This window comes from Lemur catta, chromosome 4 (genome assembly GCF_020740605.2).
Source record: "Lemur catta isolate mLemCat1 chromosome 4, mLemCat1.pri, whole genome shotgun sequence".
NCBI lineage: Eukaryota > Metazoa > Chordata > Mammalia > Primates > Lemuridae > Lemur > Lemur catta.
In genome coordinates this window covers 41,000,817-41,020,136 of record NC_059131.1, presented here as the reverse complement: position 1 = coordinate 41,020,136, position 19,320 = coordinate 41,000,817, and the positions used below count along the sequence as shown (strand labels likewise).

General features: G+C 37.8%; 1 protein-coding gene across 1 annotated transcript; it reads left to right on the top strand.

The window, feature by feature from the left end:
* Positions 1-238: 238 nt before the first annotated feature.
* On the top strand, positions 239-2,657 carry GPR75 (G protein-coupled receptor 75). The gene has a single exon (XM_045549591.1). The coding sequence runs from the start codon at positions 384-386 to the stop codon at positions 2,004-2,006; it is 1,623 nt and encodes a 540-aa protein (XP_045405547.1). The 5' UTR covers positions 239-383; the 3' UTR covers positions 2,007-2,657.
* Positions 2,658-19,320: the final 16,663 nt, after the last annotated feature.

Below are 19,320 nucleotides of genomic sequence, written 5' to 3'. Positions count from 1 at the left end.
ATAAACATTTTAACATGCTCTTCAGGTGGTACTTAGCTTTGTTTGAAAACCACTGTGTCATAAAACTGAAAGTTAGTTGGATGAATATATTTTGAGGTGTTTGTATCTTTTCTATGTTGGGCTTTGTGAGGAGAAATGCTTTCTGTGCACCAGGTCAGAGCTGAAAAATTCTAGTGCTTTCGTGAAAAATAATGAGAGCAGGGTATACATTGCTTTCCGTGTCTGCATTAATCCCTTTCTGTCTCTGGGTATGCGTTTTGTGTGCAGGCTTATCTGCCTTGGGCCTCTTTTGTCACATGTCGCTCATCTGTGAGTTGAGGCCCTGACTCCCTTCCCACTGAGTGTTTTTGGGGAACAGAAGGAGGAGACCTTTCTCTCTGAAGATGAACTCAACAGACCACCTTCGGGATGCCCCCAATGCCACCTCGCTGCACGATCCTCACTCGCAGGGAGGAAACAGCACCTCTCTCCAGGAGGATCTTCAGGATCTCATCCACACAGCCACCTTGGTGACCTGCACTTTCCTACTCGCAATCATCTTCTGCCTGGGCTCCTATGGCAACTTCATTGTCTTCTTGTCCTTCTTTGATCCAGCCTTCAGGAAATTCAGAACCAACTTTGATTTCATGATCCTCAACCTGTCGTTCTGTGACCTCTTCATCTGCGGAGTCACAGCCCCCATGTTCACTTTTGTGTTATTCTTCAACTCAGCCAGTAGCATCCCGGATGCCTTCTGCTTCACTTTCCATCTCACCAGTTCGGGCTTCATCATCATGTCCCTGAAGACGGTGGCAGTGATTGCCCTGCACCGGCTCCGGATGGTGCTGGGGAAGCAGCCTCATCGCACGGCCTCCTTTCCCTGCACTTTGCTTCTCACTCTGCTTCTCTGGGCCACCAGTTTCACCCTCGCCACGTTGGCTACCCTGAAAACCAGCAAGTCCCACCTCTGTCTTCCCATGTCCAGTCTGATTGCTGGGAAAGGGAAAGCCATTTTGTCTCTCTATGTGGTCGACTTCACCTTTTGTGTTGCTGTGGTCTTTGTCTGTTACATCATGATTGCTCAGACCCTGCGGAAGAATGCTCAAGTCAGAAAGTGCCCCCCTGTCATCACAGTTGATGCTTCCAGACCACAGACTTTCATGGGAGCCCCCATGCAGGGAGCTGGAGATCCCATCCAGTGTACCATGCCGGCTCTATACAGGAACCAGAATTGCAACAAACTGCAGCACATTCAGACCCACGGATACGCCAAGAGTCTCAACCAGCTGTCCACCCCTGCAGCCAGCCAACTCCAGCTGGTCTCAGCCATCAACCTCTCCACCGCCAAGGATTCCAAAGCCGTGGTCACCTGTGTGATCATTGTGCTGTCAGTCCTGGTGTGCTGTCTTCCACTGGGGATTTCCTTGGTACAGGTGGTTCTGTCCAGCAATGGGAGCTTCATCCTTTACCAGTTTGAACTGTTTGGATTTACTCTTATATTTTTCAAGTCAGGATTAAACCCTTTTATATATTCTCGGAACAGTGCAGGGCTGAGAAGGAAAGTGTTCTGGTGCCTCCAGTACATAGGTCTGGGTTTTTTCTGCTGCAAACAGAAGACTCGACTTCGAGCCATGGGGAAAGGGAACCTCGAAGTCAACAGAAACAAATCTTCCCATCATGAAACAAACTCTGCCTACATGTTGTCTCCAAAGCCACAGAAGAAATTTGTGGACCAGGCTTGTGGCCCGAGTCATTCAAAGGAAAGTGTGGTGAGTCCCAAGATCTCTGCTGGACATCAACACTGTGGGCAGAGCAGCTCAACTCCCATCAACACTCGGATTGAACCTTACTACAGCATCTATAACAGCAGCCCTTCCCAGGAGGCGAGCAGCCCATGTAACCTACAGCCAATAAACTCTTTTGGATTTGCCAGTTCCTATATTGCCATGCATTATCACACCACTAATGACTTAATGCAGGAATACGACAGCACTTCAGCCAAGCAGATTCCGGTCCCCTCTGTTTAAAATCATAGAGGCTAGAAAATCTTGTGTATGTGGTTTTTGTTACTGATATTAATTGACTTTTTTTAAACTTTGAGATCAATGGCAGATCGAAACTTAAAGATTCAGCTAAAAAGTCGGCAGTTACGATTTTCTTTTGTTTGAAGTATTAATATCTGTTGATTTGCTTTGTAGTTTCTTGACATTTTAAGATTTGATGTAAAAGTTTATTTAGATTTTTTACCCTGATCTGTGCCCCAATCTTTTGTACTTAACCTTTAAATAGATACCAGGAATGATTATGTTACTATGTTAAAGTAGAAAATCAGCTGATTGATCATTTGAATCAATGTTATGGGTCTTCAAAATATATATAGCCTTCATTTTTTTAAAGAATATGAAGGTATGATCTTTGTTGAGCTGTTATTTTTATTAACTGAGTTATAAATTTTGCTTTTTCTGACTTAGTAAAATAGGGAACAATACACCTTTTTGGCAGATTTGAATAAACAATACATTGTTAAAGCAGGAAACCAGAAATGTATTACCTATAACTCTGTCCTTACCAAAAACACTCACAGTGGCATTAGGTACTTTATTTTCATAAGACAGCCAACTAAGAATATAGTATTATGATTATTGCCATTTCTTACTATAGATATTATTTTATGTCAATTGAGTAGCTATATTGTTCTTTTAAAAAGAAAGATGTTATTACTTGTTAAAAGTGAGTTGTTCTAAGCTGGGCGTGGTGGTGCACGCCTGTAGTCCCAGCTACTTGGGAGGCTGAGGCAGGAGGGGATCGCTTGAGCCCAGGAGTTCAAGACCAGACTGGGCAATATAGTGAGACACTGTCTCTATTTTTTTTAAAAAGTGAATTGTTCTATTTTGGAATGATCTTATGCAAGAATCCTAATGAAGAGGACGGCATCAATAATAAATGTGCAGTGTTCCTGGGAGAGTAGGCACTAAGTTGTCATCTTAGGCAGGATGGTGTTATGTGGGAAACAACATGGACTGCTGACATGCATCTCAGTCTTTATTATTGCTTAACAAGGCATAGAGATGAAATTTGGGAGTGTTTTGATTTTTGTTTTCCTTCTGTGTGAGAACAGTTTATTAATCATCTGGCAGTATTTAGTAACTATTTAGAAATAACTTCTTTTGTACATATTACTATGGCATAATAGAAAAATTCTCAAGATCTGTTTTCAAACTAATTGTTTTATTTCTCTCCATTAACCTTAAACTGGAAATGGGCAGTAAGGAAAAATAGATTAAGTATTTCTATACCGGAAACTAATTTTATTATATGCTCTGTGATTCCTAGCATAACAACTGTGAACTCATATTTTTATGTAAAAATATTTTCATTATACAGTTAGTATTTGAATTTACTAGAATTTTGGAACTATAACTGTTAGACACCCACAAGATGAGCATCAAGATACAAAACCTATCTTTATAAACTGTTATATTCAAGAATTATTGATTGCAGATTGCAAGGTACTTTGTTCCTTTGGGTGAAGGCATTCAATTTACAGCACCCTCCCTTGGGCTGTTTGCAAATGCAGAGGTCACGAGAGGGGCGGCAGGGACAGAGTTGATACTCACCAGGAACTCTGCTCAGCCTCATCTCACAACTCTTAGCTTTCAGTATTGATCAGTCCTTTCTATTTCTGAGATTTAAGTATAAGGTATAGGTTTTATTTTGTTTTTAAATTCACCTTTTAGGACTGATTTACATACCTACCTAATCTCTTCCTCCCTCTCTTTCTTTCTTTCTCCCTTCCTCCCTCCCTGCCTGCCTTCTTTCCCTTTCTTCCTTTATTTTTTGCTATTAAATTTTATAACAGAAAATATCCACTCACTCACTTTTTTTATAATTGAATGCTATTTTTGGAAGTCACTATTACCTATTTTAATTGTGCTTTTATATTTTTAATACAACACTATTTTTATTTATTAGTACTCCCATGAGTTAGCGTATTACCTCTTTTCACAAAGAATTAAGAAGTCTACCATCCAAGATCATTGGAGGAATAGTGGCAAATTAGGGATTAGACTTTTGTCTTAATTCAAATCTTGGTATTTATTCTAATATCCAAATAGCTTTATAATTAATATTAATAACAGTAATCAAGGATCACACTTTTTAAGATATAAATCACTCTTTTTGCTGGCCAGGCATTTCAAATGTGATTTAATAAAAGATTAAAACAAAAGTGATTTCTACTTGTAAAATTTTAAATGTCTGGTTTTCTACGTGACCTTTGAATTTGAGATGATTTGACCAGCATGGGACTCATCTTTGGGAGGTAAAAATTATAGCATAAAGAAAACTAAACGTGTATATGAGGTATTGTCTCTTTATGCTCATCAAGAAATTAATTGATTTTGCTTGCATGAAATACATAGTGGGCCAGATTCTTAGACCCCTCCATATCTATATCCATATCTATATGTAGATATAGATATAGATATACAGATATTTATGTAACTTGTCTCTTCATGAGTTATAAATGTCTATCTGTGCCTATATCATGATATAGCTATAGTGTAGACACATAGGCATAGATAGACATATATAACTTGTCTCTTCATAAGGGCTAAAATGAGAACTAAATGAAATGAGAATTTAGTTGAATATGATTAGTTAGCAGAGTATATTAATTAGTTCTCGTGATGCTTTACCATGATGCAAAGTATGTGATGGATTTAAAACATTTTATAATAATTGTTCTTATGTTAACCATTAAGCCACATCTGTATTTCTGATGCTTTTAATTTCCTTTTAAAATAATGTTTGGAAAATAAAAATATTGAAAATCCTAACATTTCTGAGTGCCAGATTGCAAGATGATGACTTTCCTAGTTATTTAAAAACCATCAGAACATACAGTGATAAGTTTTACCCAATAGATAACAATGTATTGAAACTCAGACAGAAAGAGTTCTTTTCCTTACGAGAGAAAATAACTTGTTTGGCCACATTTTATAGTGTATATGCTCAGACTAACCAAGATAGTTAACTCCAAAGATTAGTTACCAAACTATGTTTCTCACTCAGTGGGAAGAGGTCTAAATGAACATTTCAACAACTTCTTTAAAATGAGATTAAGCTGGAAAATGATACCAAATTTTAGAATTTTTGTTTATCAATCAGGGTTCAGTTTTAAGAATCAGAAAACATTAATATAAGCAGGAAATGATTTAATATAGGGAATTCGATGTCTACAAAATTATTAGACAGGGATCTATGATGGATGGGTCTCCAGAAAAGATTCCACAATAAACACTACCAGCCTGACCAGCCACCAATGCTACTACTGCTACAACCAGGAAGGGAGGGAGTCAGGAAGCCTTCCTTGGACTTTTTTTTTAAATGTGATCTTGCTATGTTGCCCAGGCTGGAGGGCAGTGGCTATTTACAGGTGCTATTATACCACTCTATAGCCTTGAACTCCTGGGCTCAAATAATCCTCCGGCCTCAGCCTCCAGAGTAGCTGGGACTACAGCTACTACCCCGTGTATGGGACTACACCGTGCCCGGCTCTTTCTTGGACCTTTGACTTCAAGGATGTATTGTTAAAGTTGTCATCCAGGGATCAGGAAGCTGCTGCTACTGCCACTACTTGCACAACAAGCCCTCTTAACACCTAACAAAGCAAGGGGGTGAATCCCGTAACACTGCTGTAGAAAAAATTTGGCTCTGTGCATCTAGATGGCAGAACCTAATTTGTACCCAGAACCCTTGCTTCAGGGGAATCTGGAAGGTGTAGTTACATTAAAAAGGTACACCAAAAGGAGATTTAGAAGGGATACTGAGTTCCAGTCTACTCTGTTCACAATGATTTATAGAAAGTAGCAGGGGAAACCGAGGGGTAAAAAGAGGAAATTGGTTGGAATGTTTCATAGACATACATATACCAGGATAAAGAAGAAAATACGGGACCTAATATAGACCTTCCTTGCTTTTACAACTGGTCAGGAAGCTGTGGTTGGTATTTTATAACTTACTTCCTCCACCCCCCATTTCCTATCCCTTTGCCATTAGCCAGCATATCATATAATGTGAGAAAGGAAATAAGTTTTATAAAATAGTGGAGGGAATGAAATACTAAGAAAACAAAATTTAGGAAGCATAAAGTAGGATTACAGACAGAAAACAAGTGGAAATACTTAGTGTCATTTATAAAAGACTAATCTTTGAATTAAAAATATGCAAAATTTTCTGTTTGCAATAGATAAACATAAACTGACAGTAAAAATTAAGAAATAGGCAAAAGTAGACAAGATTCCATGAACAAAAAATGGGGATGGCAATATTAATGTCAGAGTAGAACTAAAAGCGAAACCACATTATAGAAGACGGATATTGACATTGATAAGAGGAGCAACCAAATAATAAAGCAGGAACAGTTTCATTCATTCCATAGATAGTTGTTGAATATGCCAAGAACCTGAGATACATTGGTGAAGACAAGATACAAAGTTCCTACTCTCATGACACATTGTGCTGAGGAAGATAAACAAGTATGTGATTTTCAAGTACACTAGTCCCTGCTTACGTGGGGGGGATGTATTCAGGACCACTTAAACGGAACTTGAAGTTTTTTTGAACTATGTAGGCTATGTGGGTATATGGGCTGCTGCTTTATAAGGCAGTAGGCTTGTGGTTACAACCTATAAGGGATGATTTTTTCCCCCTTTCTCTGTTAACATCCAAGACAACTTTTCTTGAGGTCCCCTGGACATGGGGTAGAGTGGAGTGGGTAGATTTACTTCTTGTTTACCCTTACCTTGAGGATGTAGCTCTTTGGGGTCCCAGTTTTATGGGCAGTAGGTCTCCTTTGAAGAAGAGGAAGGGAGTCAACAAAACTGAAGCTCACTTTCTCTGAGGTTGACAGATGCCTTCAGGGCAAAAGTATCTTCCCTCCTTCACTTACCTCTTAAGGTTCTTGCTTTCTCTGATACTTTTGTCTTATAATTTCTCACACTCTCATGAGCTCTTTGATACTTTCAAGACACTTTATATTTTGGAGGGGATTCTGAAGTTGAAATATTTATTAACCAAGTCAGAGTGTTGTTATTACCATCAACCTCTCACCCAAACTGCTCTATTTATTAATATCTACATTTATTGAGGGAGGTATCACTATGCACCTCACATTATGAGGTAGGTACTGTAATTATTCCCCGCTTTTTACATATAAGGAAATGGAGGTCTAGAAAAGTTACGTAGCCTAACTCAGGCCATGCACCTAGTCAGTGGTAGTGCTGCAGTGTTTGTCAACTTTTTGACCACAGTGCACCATAAGAAGTACATTTTTTAACACAACTCAATGCATTCACACATACATGAGTTTCATAAAATAATAATAGTCTTACTAAATGCAGTACATTCTGTACTCTGTATTCTTTTTAAATTATTTCTTAAATTTTTGAGTCATTTCAAATCCACCAAAAATTGAAATAACATTACAATGTCCCTTAATTGGACTCATCCACTCACATAGACTCATCAGTGTCTTCCACATTTGCATTGTCGCAGTTTTTTATAATACATACCCACTTCACTTTTTCCAAATCATCTGAAAGTACACTTCTCTCCTAAATACTTCAACATGCATGTCCCAAGAGCAGGGACATTTTCCTGTGTAACTACAAATCAGGACTACACCTAAAAAAAAAAAAAATCAACATTAATAATGTCACCAAAGGTTTGTTTATTGAATTTTCCTCAATTGTTCCAAAAACATTATTTACTTATATAGATATATTTTAAAATTCAAGATCCAGTCAAGGCTTAGGGAATGCATTTGGCTGTGAAGTTCTGTTTAGTCACCCTCAATCTAGCAGGCAGTTAATTTGGCTGCACTCAAACTTCAGACCCTGTCTTCCCTGCAGCGAGCAGCCACTGATGTCTCTGTTCAGTTCCTTAGCCTTAGCGGGCTTTCTTGGATTTGCCCTGTGCATGAGTAGTTTGGGGGTCAGCCAAGGATTTGGACAGAATTCATAAACTGAATTTAGGGCTTTTTCTCTGTATCTTTTTGCCAGAATTTTCTCCTTCATTTTCTATAGGTACCCTGAACTCTGTCCTCTGATTTCTCAACTGTAAAACTGCAGGATTCTATTCCAGTTGTAGCACTGATGCAACTCTAACTGGGCTCTATCCTCAGGCTAAAAGCGGTAAAGTGGGAAACTCACCCCAGTGCATTGGACTTCCTTTAAGTATCGACTCCCCTCCAGTTTGGTTGCTTTTTACAGCCTTTTATGTTTTATCCAGAGTGACCTGCCAGAGGGTCAGTCCAGTGTGAACTATTCCGTGGGCATTGAAAGTGGAACTCCTAACCCTTCATTTTTGCTTTGCACGTGAATTTTGCTGTACATTTCCTCAGAGTGGAGCATCCAGGTGCTTTTTAACATTCAAAAGTTTATTATTGTCATCCGCATCACATGCCCCTTCTCCAGCCGCAATCTCACTCCTGCCAGAGGTAACACTACTATCCTAAATTATTTTTGCCTAGTTTATTTTTTCTTTGATCCTTACCCCCAGCATTTTATTATGAAAATATTCAAATACACAAAAAAGTTGGAAGACACAGTGAACACCCATATATCCCCACCCACTCCCTGTATTCTATAATTGTTAACATTGACTATATCTTTCCAGAGAAAAATAGTGTATTGCATCTTATGATTATAAAAGCTGCACTTAAACATTTCATGCTCCTCAGCAGCAATTATTTGAAGAGCCCTAAGGGTCACAATGTGAAGGTGGCTGCTATAGGCTCATGAAAAACAAAAGCAAAAAATAGAATTTACAGAAAAACAATCTCAGATTCTAGTTAAAATGGCTAGAAAATTGTTGATATGGGTGAGGACATGTGCAATTTTATTTTTTCATATTATTATTTTGTTTTTGAAAAAATGGTGCAAACATGGAAAAAACCCCAAAAAACCAGAGAAGAGTATATAATGAAGTTTTCTTCTTGTTTTTGAACCCAGACTATTCTGATCCCCTCTGCAGAGCCATCGATTCTTATCACTTCTTGCTTATCCTTCCAAACCTGTTCTGTGCATATACAGTTACCTGTGTAAACAAAGCCACTAAAATAATGCAAAGCATAAAGTAAATGCTATGAAAGAAGTATAAACTGGTGCTGGAGTACAAAGCAGGGAACAATTTATTCTGAGTAAGAAAAAGAATTAAGGCTTGATTAAAAAGAGGGGAAAAGTGTGGTAGCTCATGCCTGTTTGGGAAGCTGAAGCAGCAGGATACTTGGGGCCAGGAGTTTGAACCAGCCTGGGCAACATAACAAGACTCCATCTCTACAAAACAAACAAAAAATATTTAGCTGTGTATGGTGGTGGGCACCTATAGTCCCAGCTACTTGGGAGGGAAGCTGAGGCAGGAGGATCAGTTGATCTCTGGGGTTTGAGGCTGCAGTGAGCTATGATTATGCCACTGTGCTCTAGCCTGGTCAACAGAGCCAGGCTACTTGGGAGATTGAGGTGGGAGGATCTCTTGAGTCCAGGAGTTCAAGAGAAGCCTGGGCAATATAGCAAGACCCACATCTCTTAAAAAAAAATAGAATGCCAGTCCCCAGACTGGATTTCCTCGGTTTGAATGTTAGCTGTGTGACTCTGGACAAATTTAACCACTCTAAGCCTTAGATTCCTATACATCAAGTGGAATTAATAATAGTATCTTATATGATCTCCTTGCAACTTACTGAAAATATTTCTCAACCCAAAAAAAGATGAGGTGCTGAATATGTTACTTAGCTTGATTTACTCATTCCACATTGTGCACATATATTGAAACATCACATTGTTTCCCATAAATGTATATAATTGATTTGTCAATCAAAAAGAATATTAATTTAAAAAAGAAATACTTCTCCATTTGGAAGTCATAAAAATATACTGTATTTTATACTAAAAATTGTGAAGCTTGGCACTTTAAATTTAAGTCTTTAATTCATACAGAATTGACTTTTTTTTTTTTTTTTTTTTTTGAGACAGAGTCTTGCTCTGTTGCCCAGGCTAGAGTGAGTGCCGTGGCTTCAGCCTAGCTCACAGCAACCTCAGGCTCCTGGGCTTAAGCGATCCTACTGCCTCAGCCTCCCTAGTAGCTGGGACTACAGGCATGAGCCACCATGCCCGGCTAATTTTTTTTTTGTATATATATTTTTAGTTGGCCAGATAATTTCTTTCTATTTTTTTAGTAGAGACGGGGTCTCACTCTTGCTCAGGCTGGTCTCGAACTCCTGACCTCGAGCGATCCACCCGCCTCGGCCTCCCAGAGCTAGGATTACAGGCGTGAGCCACCACGCCCGGCCCAGAATTGACTTTTAACATAAGCTATAAGTATTAGTTCAATTTCATTTTGTCCATATGGATAGCCAATTTCCATATTTATTTGCAATTCCTCCTCTTTTATTTATCCAGTTTCTTTATATTCACAGATCTTTTGGGGCTCTCTACTCTGTTCTGTTGGTCATTTATCTATTTCTGCACCAATACTATACTCCTTCACTCACCATATTCTTCTTCAAAAGCATTGTGAATATTATTAATCCTTTGATTTTTTCTATATTTTTAAATTTAAGCTTTGCAAGTTCCTCAGACACCATGATGGGATTTTGATGGGTAGTCCATTGAAACTATTGCTCAATTTCAGGAGAATCGACATTTTTACAAAAATCAAACCTTCTAATATAAACATTTTTTATATTTAGGTTTTTTTTTTCTTAAACTCAGTGGTAAGAGTATATTTAGATATTCTTAAATATCTTTCATTACAGTTTTATAGTTTTTTTCCTTACAGGTCTTACACATCCTTTGTTAGATATACTTCTAGATACTATATTTATTTATAAATTTGCTCTCATAATTATTTCTTTTTTTAAATTAACTTTTCTGTTTGTTGCTGAGGCATAGAAATGCAGTAATTTATGTAAATCAATTTTATATCTAGCTAGCTACCTGGCTAAACTCTCTTATTTCTAATAATTTATCTAAAGAATATTTTGGATTTATTATATACATAATAATGTTACCTGCTAATAATAATGGTTTTGTTTCTTCCATTCTAAGCCTTATACCATCTCTTTTTCTTATCTTAAATGGATAGCTAGAAATTCGGTACAATGTTGAACAGAAGTGTTAATAGTAGGCATCCATTCTGGTTGTTGATTTGAAATTTTCATCATCTAGGACAGTGGTGGTTGTAGGTTTTTGTTAGATACCCTTTATCAGGTTAAGGAGATTCTTTTCTGTTCCTAGTTTAAGAGTTTTTATTATGTGAGAGGGTTAAATTTTATTGAATGATTTTTTCTGAATTTATTGAGATGATCATATGATTTTTTTCTTTTAATCTTTTAATCTGGTGACATCTAGTAATTGATTTTGTAATGTTAACTGCATTTCTAGGATAAATCCAAATTGGTCAGGATGCTTTTTTAACATTGTTGGATCACTTAGTCTTAAGTTTTTGCATTTATGTTGGTTCATAATGGAGTGTTCCTGCAATTTTCCTTTCTTGTACTTCTCTTGCCTGGTTATACTAGTTTCATAAAAGGGGTGAGCGATGTTACTTCCTTTCCTATGTTATGGAATAGTTTGTGTAACAGTGGAATTATTTTTTCCTTGAGCATTTAATAGAAGTTTCCTGTAAAAGAATCTATGCTGCTGTTTGCTTTGGAGGAAAATTTTTATCTATTGTCCCATTTCTATAATGGTTTAACAATTTACCCAGTTTTAATATGTTATATTGGTATTATGTATAATGTAATATAGTAATATATTATTGATTATATTTTTCTAAGAATTTTTCCCACTTTGTGTAAGCTTCAAATTTCTTGGCATAAAGTTATTCACAATGTTCTATATTGTCTATTCTCTGTAGCATCTCAGTTATGTCACCTTCTTCATTCCTTTTATTATTTATTTATGCCTTCTCTTTTTCTTTCTTTGTCTATTTTGTTCAGCACCATGTTCCACCTATTAGTCCTTGGCCCTCGTGGGCTTTCACTGAGTATTTGTTGAACAAATGAATCAAATAATAAATGAATGAATGGATGAAACCTAGAAGTGATATCAACCCAAATCTACATCTGGCTGGCTTACCATTTCCCCATGTTTGTTATTTTTTGTATCCCTCTCTATTTTCCCAGGATGATTTTTAGCAGGACTCTAATGAAAGGGGACCTGAGTCCTGACTTAGGAGGACTATGAGGCCCTGTTCCTGACTGTTTACCCAGTTAGGGGACCTGTAGCCAGCTCTGAGGGCATCTTTTCCCAAGGGACAATCCTGGCTGCCCAGGAGCTGCCGGACAACCTGTATTCATTCTCATTGGAATTCCTTGGCTCACTACGCTGCCTGAAGTCATTGAAGAGGAAACAAAACTCTTCAGCAATCACAAAGGAATTAAAGGAGAAAAGGGGTAACTGGTTCTTACAGGGAGAGAAGGGGGATACCAATTACTTTAAAGTATATGACAATTTGAAATAAAGGTGGAGATTTAGTGAAATTTTACTTTCCATAAGAGATAGTTAACAGGCATTCTCTTTAGGTCCAATGCCTTTGAGATTAATTTTACCAAAGTAGAAATATCACTTCATTGCTTATGGACAAATTAATGAATTTTCCTTCCCTCTGTCCCAATAAACAGGTATTTTGTTTTTATAAATATACTTAGCTGGTGCCAAGCTAAGTTCAGTTTGTTTCTCTGAGTTCCATTTATGGGAAGCTTTGCCCTCCTGACATTTCCCTGACCCTTTAGCTGCCTCTTTCAACTGGGGCTCGTTGTGGGAATCTTGATTTTCATGCAAAGCCTGATGTTTTGCAAAATGTAGCTTGTTCAGATGCCAGGAAGCCCTTACAAAGCTGAGCAATTCACAAAGACTGCTTATGCCTGTCTTCTTTGGCCAAGGTACCAGGACAGGTTTCATAACCTGTGTAAATGCTTCAGAATACCTCACTTTAGCAAGGGCTTCCTGATCGTTCGTTTGGTTTTCATACAATATATGTCAAAGAAATTGTAAAAACAAATTTTATCAATATTACTCTGAGGAAAGATAAGACTAGGAATTGTGCTTTTCAAAAAGAAGCCATAAAGGTAGCCACTTTTTCTGAAGAGTTCAGAGTACCTCAGATTTAGAATGTTTTCTGTTCATGGAGTGGGGGAAATACAACAGAGGTATGGGACACAGACACTGTATTCTTGTTAGGGAGGAGAAGCAACATGAGAAAGCAGTGTTAAGATGGCAAAAAAAGGATGCTGTGTGGAATCCAAGTGAAAAGGAACACAGACAATTTGACAAAAGTTCTTTTTCTTTCCCAACCATTTTAAAACAGAAGAAAATATTTTTTCCCTCAAAGCAATGAGCACAACAAGGAGTGGCAGGAAAAATTGGAATAGATGGAAACGATTTTATAAGGTCTGAGTGAAAAAGGATAAGGGTTCATTCATTTATTCAGCAAATATTTGTTGTGGGTCAATTTTATTCAAGGTCTGAGGAGAAACAAAAATAAGATGTATTCTTTATTTCAAAACAAAAATATAAATAAGCCGGGCGTGGTGGCTCACGCCTGTAATCCTAACACTCTAGGAGGCCAAGGTGGGCGGATCGCTTGAGCTCAGGAGTTCAAGACCAGCTTGAGCAAGAGCGAGACCCCATCTCTACTAAAAAGAGAAAGAAATTATCTGGACAACTAAAAATATATAGAAAAAATTAGCTGGGCATGGTGGCACATACCTGTAGTCCCAGCTACTCGGGAGGCTGAGGCAGGAGGATCACTTGAGCCCAGGAGTCTGAGGTTGCTGTGAGCTAGGCTGACGCCACGGCACTCTAGCCCAGGCAACAGAGTGAGACTCAGTCTCAAAAAACAAACCCCCCCCCCCCCCCGCCCCCAAAAACCCATAAAAGATGAAGGAATTATCATTTTATCATTTAAATCATAAACATAATCTGGATCTAGATAATTGCTACTGCTGCATTTACATTGTTTACTATCACCAAAGGATTATTAAAGAAGGTAGGGTTTGATGGCATTTAACCAAGCCAGAATTCCCAAGATGACACTGACACTTTAATCTTACTTTTTTTTTTGAGACAGGGTCTAGCTCTTGCCTGAGCTAGACTTCAGTGCTGTCATCACACCTCATCTGTGACTTCAAACACCTGGGCTCAAGGAGTTTTCCCTCATTTTTCTCATTTTATAAGGCATTTGCTGAGCTCTTCTGTGTGTTCTCTCAGGTGGGACATGGTAATAGAGAATTCTAGTACATGGAGTAGAAGATGTTTCTGTGAATAGAAAGCACTATAGCATACTATTTATAAACGTGGACTCTGAATTGGTTCAAATGCTGGCTCAGCCACCTGTAGTTAGTTCAACTCTTTGAGATCCAATTTCCTTATCTGTGAATTAAGGATAATAAACCTACCTCACAGGGTTGTGATCACAGGGTATATAAAGTGTTTAGTACAGCACCTAGTACGTAATAAATGTTCAATAAATGGAAGCTGTCATTTTTAGTATTACAAAGGCAGACTCTAGAGTAACCTGTTATCTGAAATTCACAGAATAATGACTCAAGATTGTTCACAACTGGCTTCTTGGAGTTGAAATGCTTTCTTGGTGAGGGTTGTTAAAAGCTTTTCCAACAAATGATTTCTGTCAATATGGCTTTAAAATATTAATAAGTATAGAAAACTAACCCAAGAGAAAAAGAACTGCCAATTTCCTCTACCAACTACTAACATTTTTAAATCCATAGGATGGTATCTGGAGCTTTTATAGAATTCTTAAATGAATAATCCTGCCAGCAATGCCAAACTTGAAATGAAATAAAATAAAATAAAATAAATGAAGTAAAAAAAAAAAAAGAATTCTTACATGAAGAAATTCATTTTTACTGGCATTAAGGACCACTGATAACTAATTGCAAACTACTATTTTACTGAGGACATAAAGGTGCCAAGCTGTTAGAACCAAAGTTCACTGTTTTTGGCTACCTTATTGAGTGAATATAGAAAGTAAATTTGACTTATGGCATTTTCAAACACTAAACTGCTGGAATTTTGAGGAAGTTTAACTTTTAATATTACATATTGACAAAATGAAAATTATGTTTTTGCTTTGGGAAAATATGTAGAAATCTATGTTATATTTTTTCCTAAGTTCAAGGCAAAGCACTATTTTTTCTGCTGGAGTTACTGGAAAGCACTTTAATAGATTTGAAATATATAATGCAGTATATGATTAGATGTGAGATGTTTTAGCACTAAAGTTTTATAAAAGTCTTTGGTAGTTGAGCTAGTTACCATTTCTAGAAGTCCCACTTGATTTACTAGCTTTTGGTAAACATTTTTGGTTTCAAATGTAAAAACTAGTAAAATGCTGAAAAATTTACAAGTTAGATGTGGATGCAAAACACTACAAGCTCTGTATTCTGTTTGTTAATAATTTGCCCTTTTCCTTTCTATTTTGGTTTTGAGATTGTCAGGCCTACCTTTATTTTTTATAAGTGTTAAAGAGTAGAATTCTAATAGTCTTCAAATTGTAGGATATTCCAACTGCCAACAAGGAAAACATTCTCATTCTTCTAAGGCATTACTGTGTTATTTCTAATAGAGAAGTCTGGCAAGATAACAGAGCTCTGTGATTGGAGTCTTGGCTGGTGAAAGTAACATTTTAATCTTCACATCATAATTCTGATTGGTTATTAAACTTAATGTGTGGTCTTGATGCTAATATTTAAAGTGAAAATTCCGTTTTCTGAAAGGTCATGGGGGCATTAATTTAGTCTTTAATCCTGTAACGTGGTGAAAGTGAAGAATAAAGGAAGGTATCCCCATTAACTCCTCTGTGCATGTAATGCCAATTCTTCCCTCAGGATATTTTCCTTGTGAGCCGAGACCTTCTGATTTATGAATGACTGTGTGGACCAGCATCAGTCCACATATTAAATATTACTGAGGCTTAATTCATCTTTTGCAGAGGAAAAAACTAACAGAACTTCTAATATTTTCTTCCTACAATCCCCTGGATCATCTTGCTTGCTTGTACAACCCAATTCTGAGATTATAGGCATACTAGATAAAACATGTTCTTGGGAGTGTAGTGGTCCCATGGTTTCTCTACCACCCCTGCCAAACAAGTGAGAAAAAGAAATGGAGCTCAGGGTGGTGGCATGCACGTGTAGTTCCAGCTATTCTGGAGGATGAGGAAGAAGGATGGCTTTACCCAGGAGTTCTGGGCCATAGTGCACTAAGCTGACTGGGTCTCTGCACTAAGTTCAGCATCAATATAGTGACCTCCTAGGAGTGGGGGACCACCATGTTGTCTAAGGAGGGTGAACCAGCCCAGGTCAGAAATGCATCAGGTCAAAACTCCCCTACTGATCACTAGTGGGATCATGCCTGTGAATAGACACTGTACTCCAGCCTGGGCAACATAGCCAGACCCCATCTCTTATTTAAAAACAAATAAACAAAAAAACCACGAAGAAATGGCTTTCTTTTAAGCCATGTCACCACGGCAACATACTTTGAAAACTTTTACCTCAATAGCTCACTATAACATCTGTATACATGAAATATCATTCTATTTCTGTGTTCAAATAGAAATGCAAGCACTGGTAAGTCAAATCACCCAACACTAGAAGAGTTTGAAATCAGATTCTATGGTAGCTGATATTTATTTTCATTTGAAGCTGACTGCAAAACCTAATTATTGAAAAATTTAAGCCTTGATTTTATTTTCCTGCTTAGCTTAAACCCTTTTAGACACTGAATGCTAATTAAAAAAAGAAAAAAGTTTAAGCCCTTTTATGCTAGATCTTTGCTGCTACTGGGTCAATAATTTGGCCTGTGTACTAGGTTATAAGCATTGTCAGAAATCAGGTCAGGCCTTTTGGTATCAGAGTGATTGAAAAGGATAGTCCACCAGGGACTGTCCACAAAGCATACTATTCAGTTTTGAGACAGTTTGTTGCCAACATCCCTTTAATCAGGGATATAAAACAGGGCTGGGCTACAGGCCCCACCTAGTGGCATTTTGAAGAAAAGCAGGTAAAGCTAAAAATGCGCACCAAAAAAAAAAAAAAAGTCTCCACGTCACAACTTCCTTGTGAAGATGAGTTACTAGTTATTTCCCTGAAACCCGAATCTGGAGGTAGGAGGGTCAGTTTGTATGAAATCATTGAAAGCGAAATCCCTAAGCCAATGATTCTCAATCACTGAAGAATTTATTTAAAACAAAGAGAACCACTTGGTAGGTTTATTTAAAATGCAGATTCTTAGGCCATGTCCTAAAGCATCTGAGTTAGTAGGTATGGGATAGTACTGACTTTAACAGAGACTCCCACTTGGAGACAGACTTTTCAAAGTGCATCAGGCATGTTGTAGCTAAGCCATTCTCCACCCTTTCTGCCCCCCATTAGGAATGCAGTCCGCTTATGAAGACTATATATGGGAAGTAGCAGCAATTTGGAGATCAGATGAGATTTCATAGACTATTGATAGGGGACCCAAGATTCAGAAGGGATATAGAGATATTATATCCCTAACCTAAATAAAGTTGGAGTTACCTGAGACAGAAGGCTTTTTTTTTTTTTTTTAAATAGACATAGTCTGGCTGTGTTGTCCAGGCTAGGGTGCAGTGGCTATTCACTGGCCCAATCATAGCTCACTGTGGCCTTGAACTGCTGGGCTCAAGTGATCCTCCTGCTGGGACTACAGGTGCACACCATCATGCCCAGCTAGAAGGCTAACTCCTATAAAACCTTTTTAGTTTGAAATAATGACTTCTATTAATATTTTTAAAGAATCTTCTTTGGTAAGCTATTCTAATACAGTTTTTTAGCTATTTTTTCCCTCTTCTAAGATAAAGCATTTATTCTAAGTATTCTTAAAGTATCTAACTTCCTCCCCTCTTATTACTGATACTAAATGTGAGGGGAATTCTGCTATTTTAATTCATTGAGATAATAAATATGATGCTATAATTCCTTATAGAATGAATTTTAGTGGCTTTGTCATAATGAATTTTAATGGCTTTGTCCTTGATCTTATATTAGCAGGAGACAAGGGCAATATAAGGAAGTTTACACTTATTTCAAACCTGGTGTCAAGTACTGGGCTAGGCTTTTTACATACAGTAAAATTAATGTACTGGTACAACTACCTTATGAAGTTAAGTATTCTCTCTACAGAAGAGTAAATGAGGCTCAAAGAGACTCACTGATTTGCCCAGGCTCACATAGCTAGTATGTGTTATAATAAGAAATACATTTGATCTTTGTCCCAGGTTCTTGACTCGGAGCTCCTAACCTAAAACCTTGGTAATTTCCTGAGTGCTAAGAGTATCTTATTATTCTTAACAAGCCCCTTTCTATGATCACACCAAAGTTTATACTAATGAGGTTATCAGGATGAGGCTGCTCACCAGAAAGACCAGGGGATTAGAGGGTCGGAACTTTCAGCCCCACCCACTGACCTCTGAGAAGGAGGAGGGGGTCTAGAGATCAAGCTCTATAAAAAACTCTTGAACTCTTGAGATCTGATGACCTCCCAGCTTACTGAACCTGATGGCACATCCAGTGAGGGCCTGGAAGCTCTGTGCCCTCTCATACCTTGCCTTATGCATCTCTTCCATCTGGCTGTTTCTGAGTTGTATCCTTTATAATATGCTGGTAAACACAGGTGTTTCCCAAATTTCTGTAAGGCATTCGAGCAAATTACTAAACCTGAGGAGGGGATCATGGGAACCCCTGATTTACAGCTGGTTGGTCAAAAGCACTGGAGGCCCAGACCTGCAACTGGCATCTGATATGGGGGCAGTGCCGTGGGACTCAGTCTTTTACTTGTGGGAGCTGATGCTAACTCCAAGTAGGTAAGTGTCAGAATTGAAGTGAATTAAACTGAACTCAACTGGTGTCAGAGAATTGGTTGGTGTGGGGAAAAAACCCCACACATTGTGGTTACCTGAAGTGTTCTGTGCTGAGTATGAGAGTAGAAAAAACAGTTTGGTTTTTCCTATTATATACATAGTAAGTTAAAGAGAGGATTTTGACCTAGGTTTGAATTCAAAGTGCATGTTCTTTCTTTATGCGCTGTTTCCTGCTAAAATCTACAAATAACCTTACAATAGTAAATTATATTAACCATTTCTTAAACTAAAATATCTTTGGCCAGAACTATTGAAAAGGAGGAAAAGTAAAGTATTTTATGGCCCTTTTCTGTCCTTGTTCAGACATGTATGTTCAAAATGTAAGCAACAGGGTAATGGAGAAAAGAAAGTAAAGGAACTGAATAATCTGCC

Coding starts and splice junctions, on each gene's coding strand:
- GPR75 (XM_045549591.1), top strand. CDS start 384: ATGAACTCAACAGACCACCTTCGGGATGCCCCCAATGCCACCTCGCTG.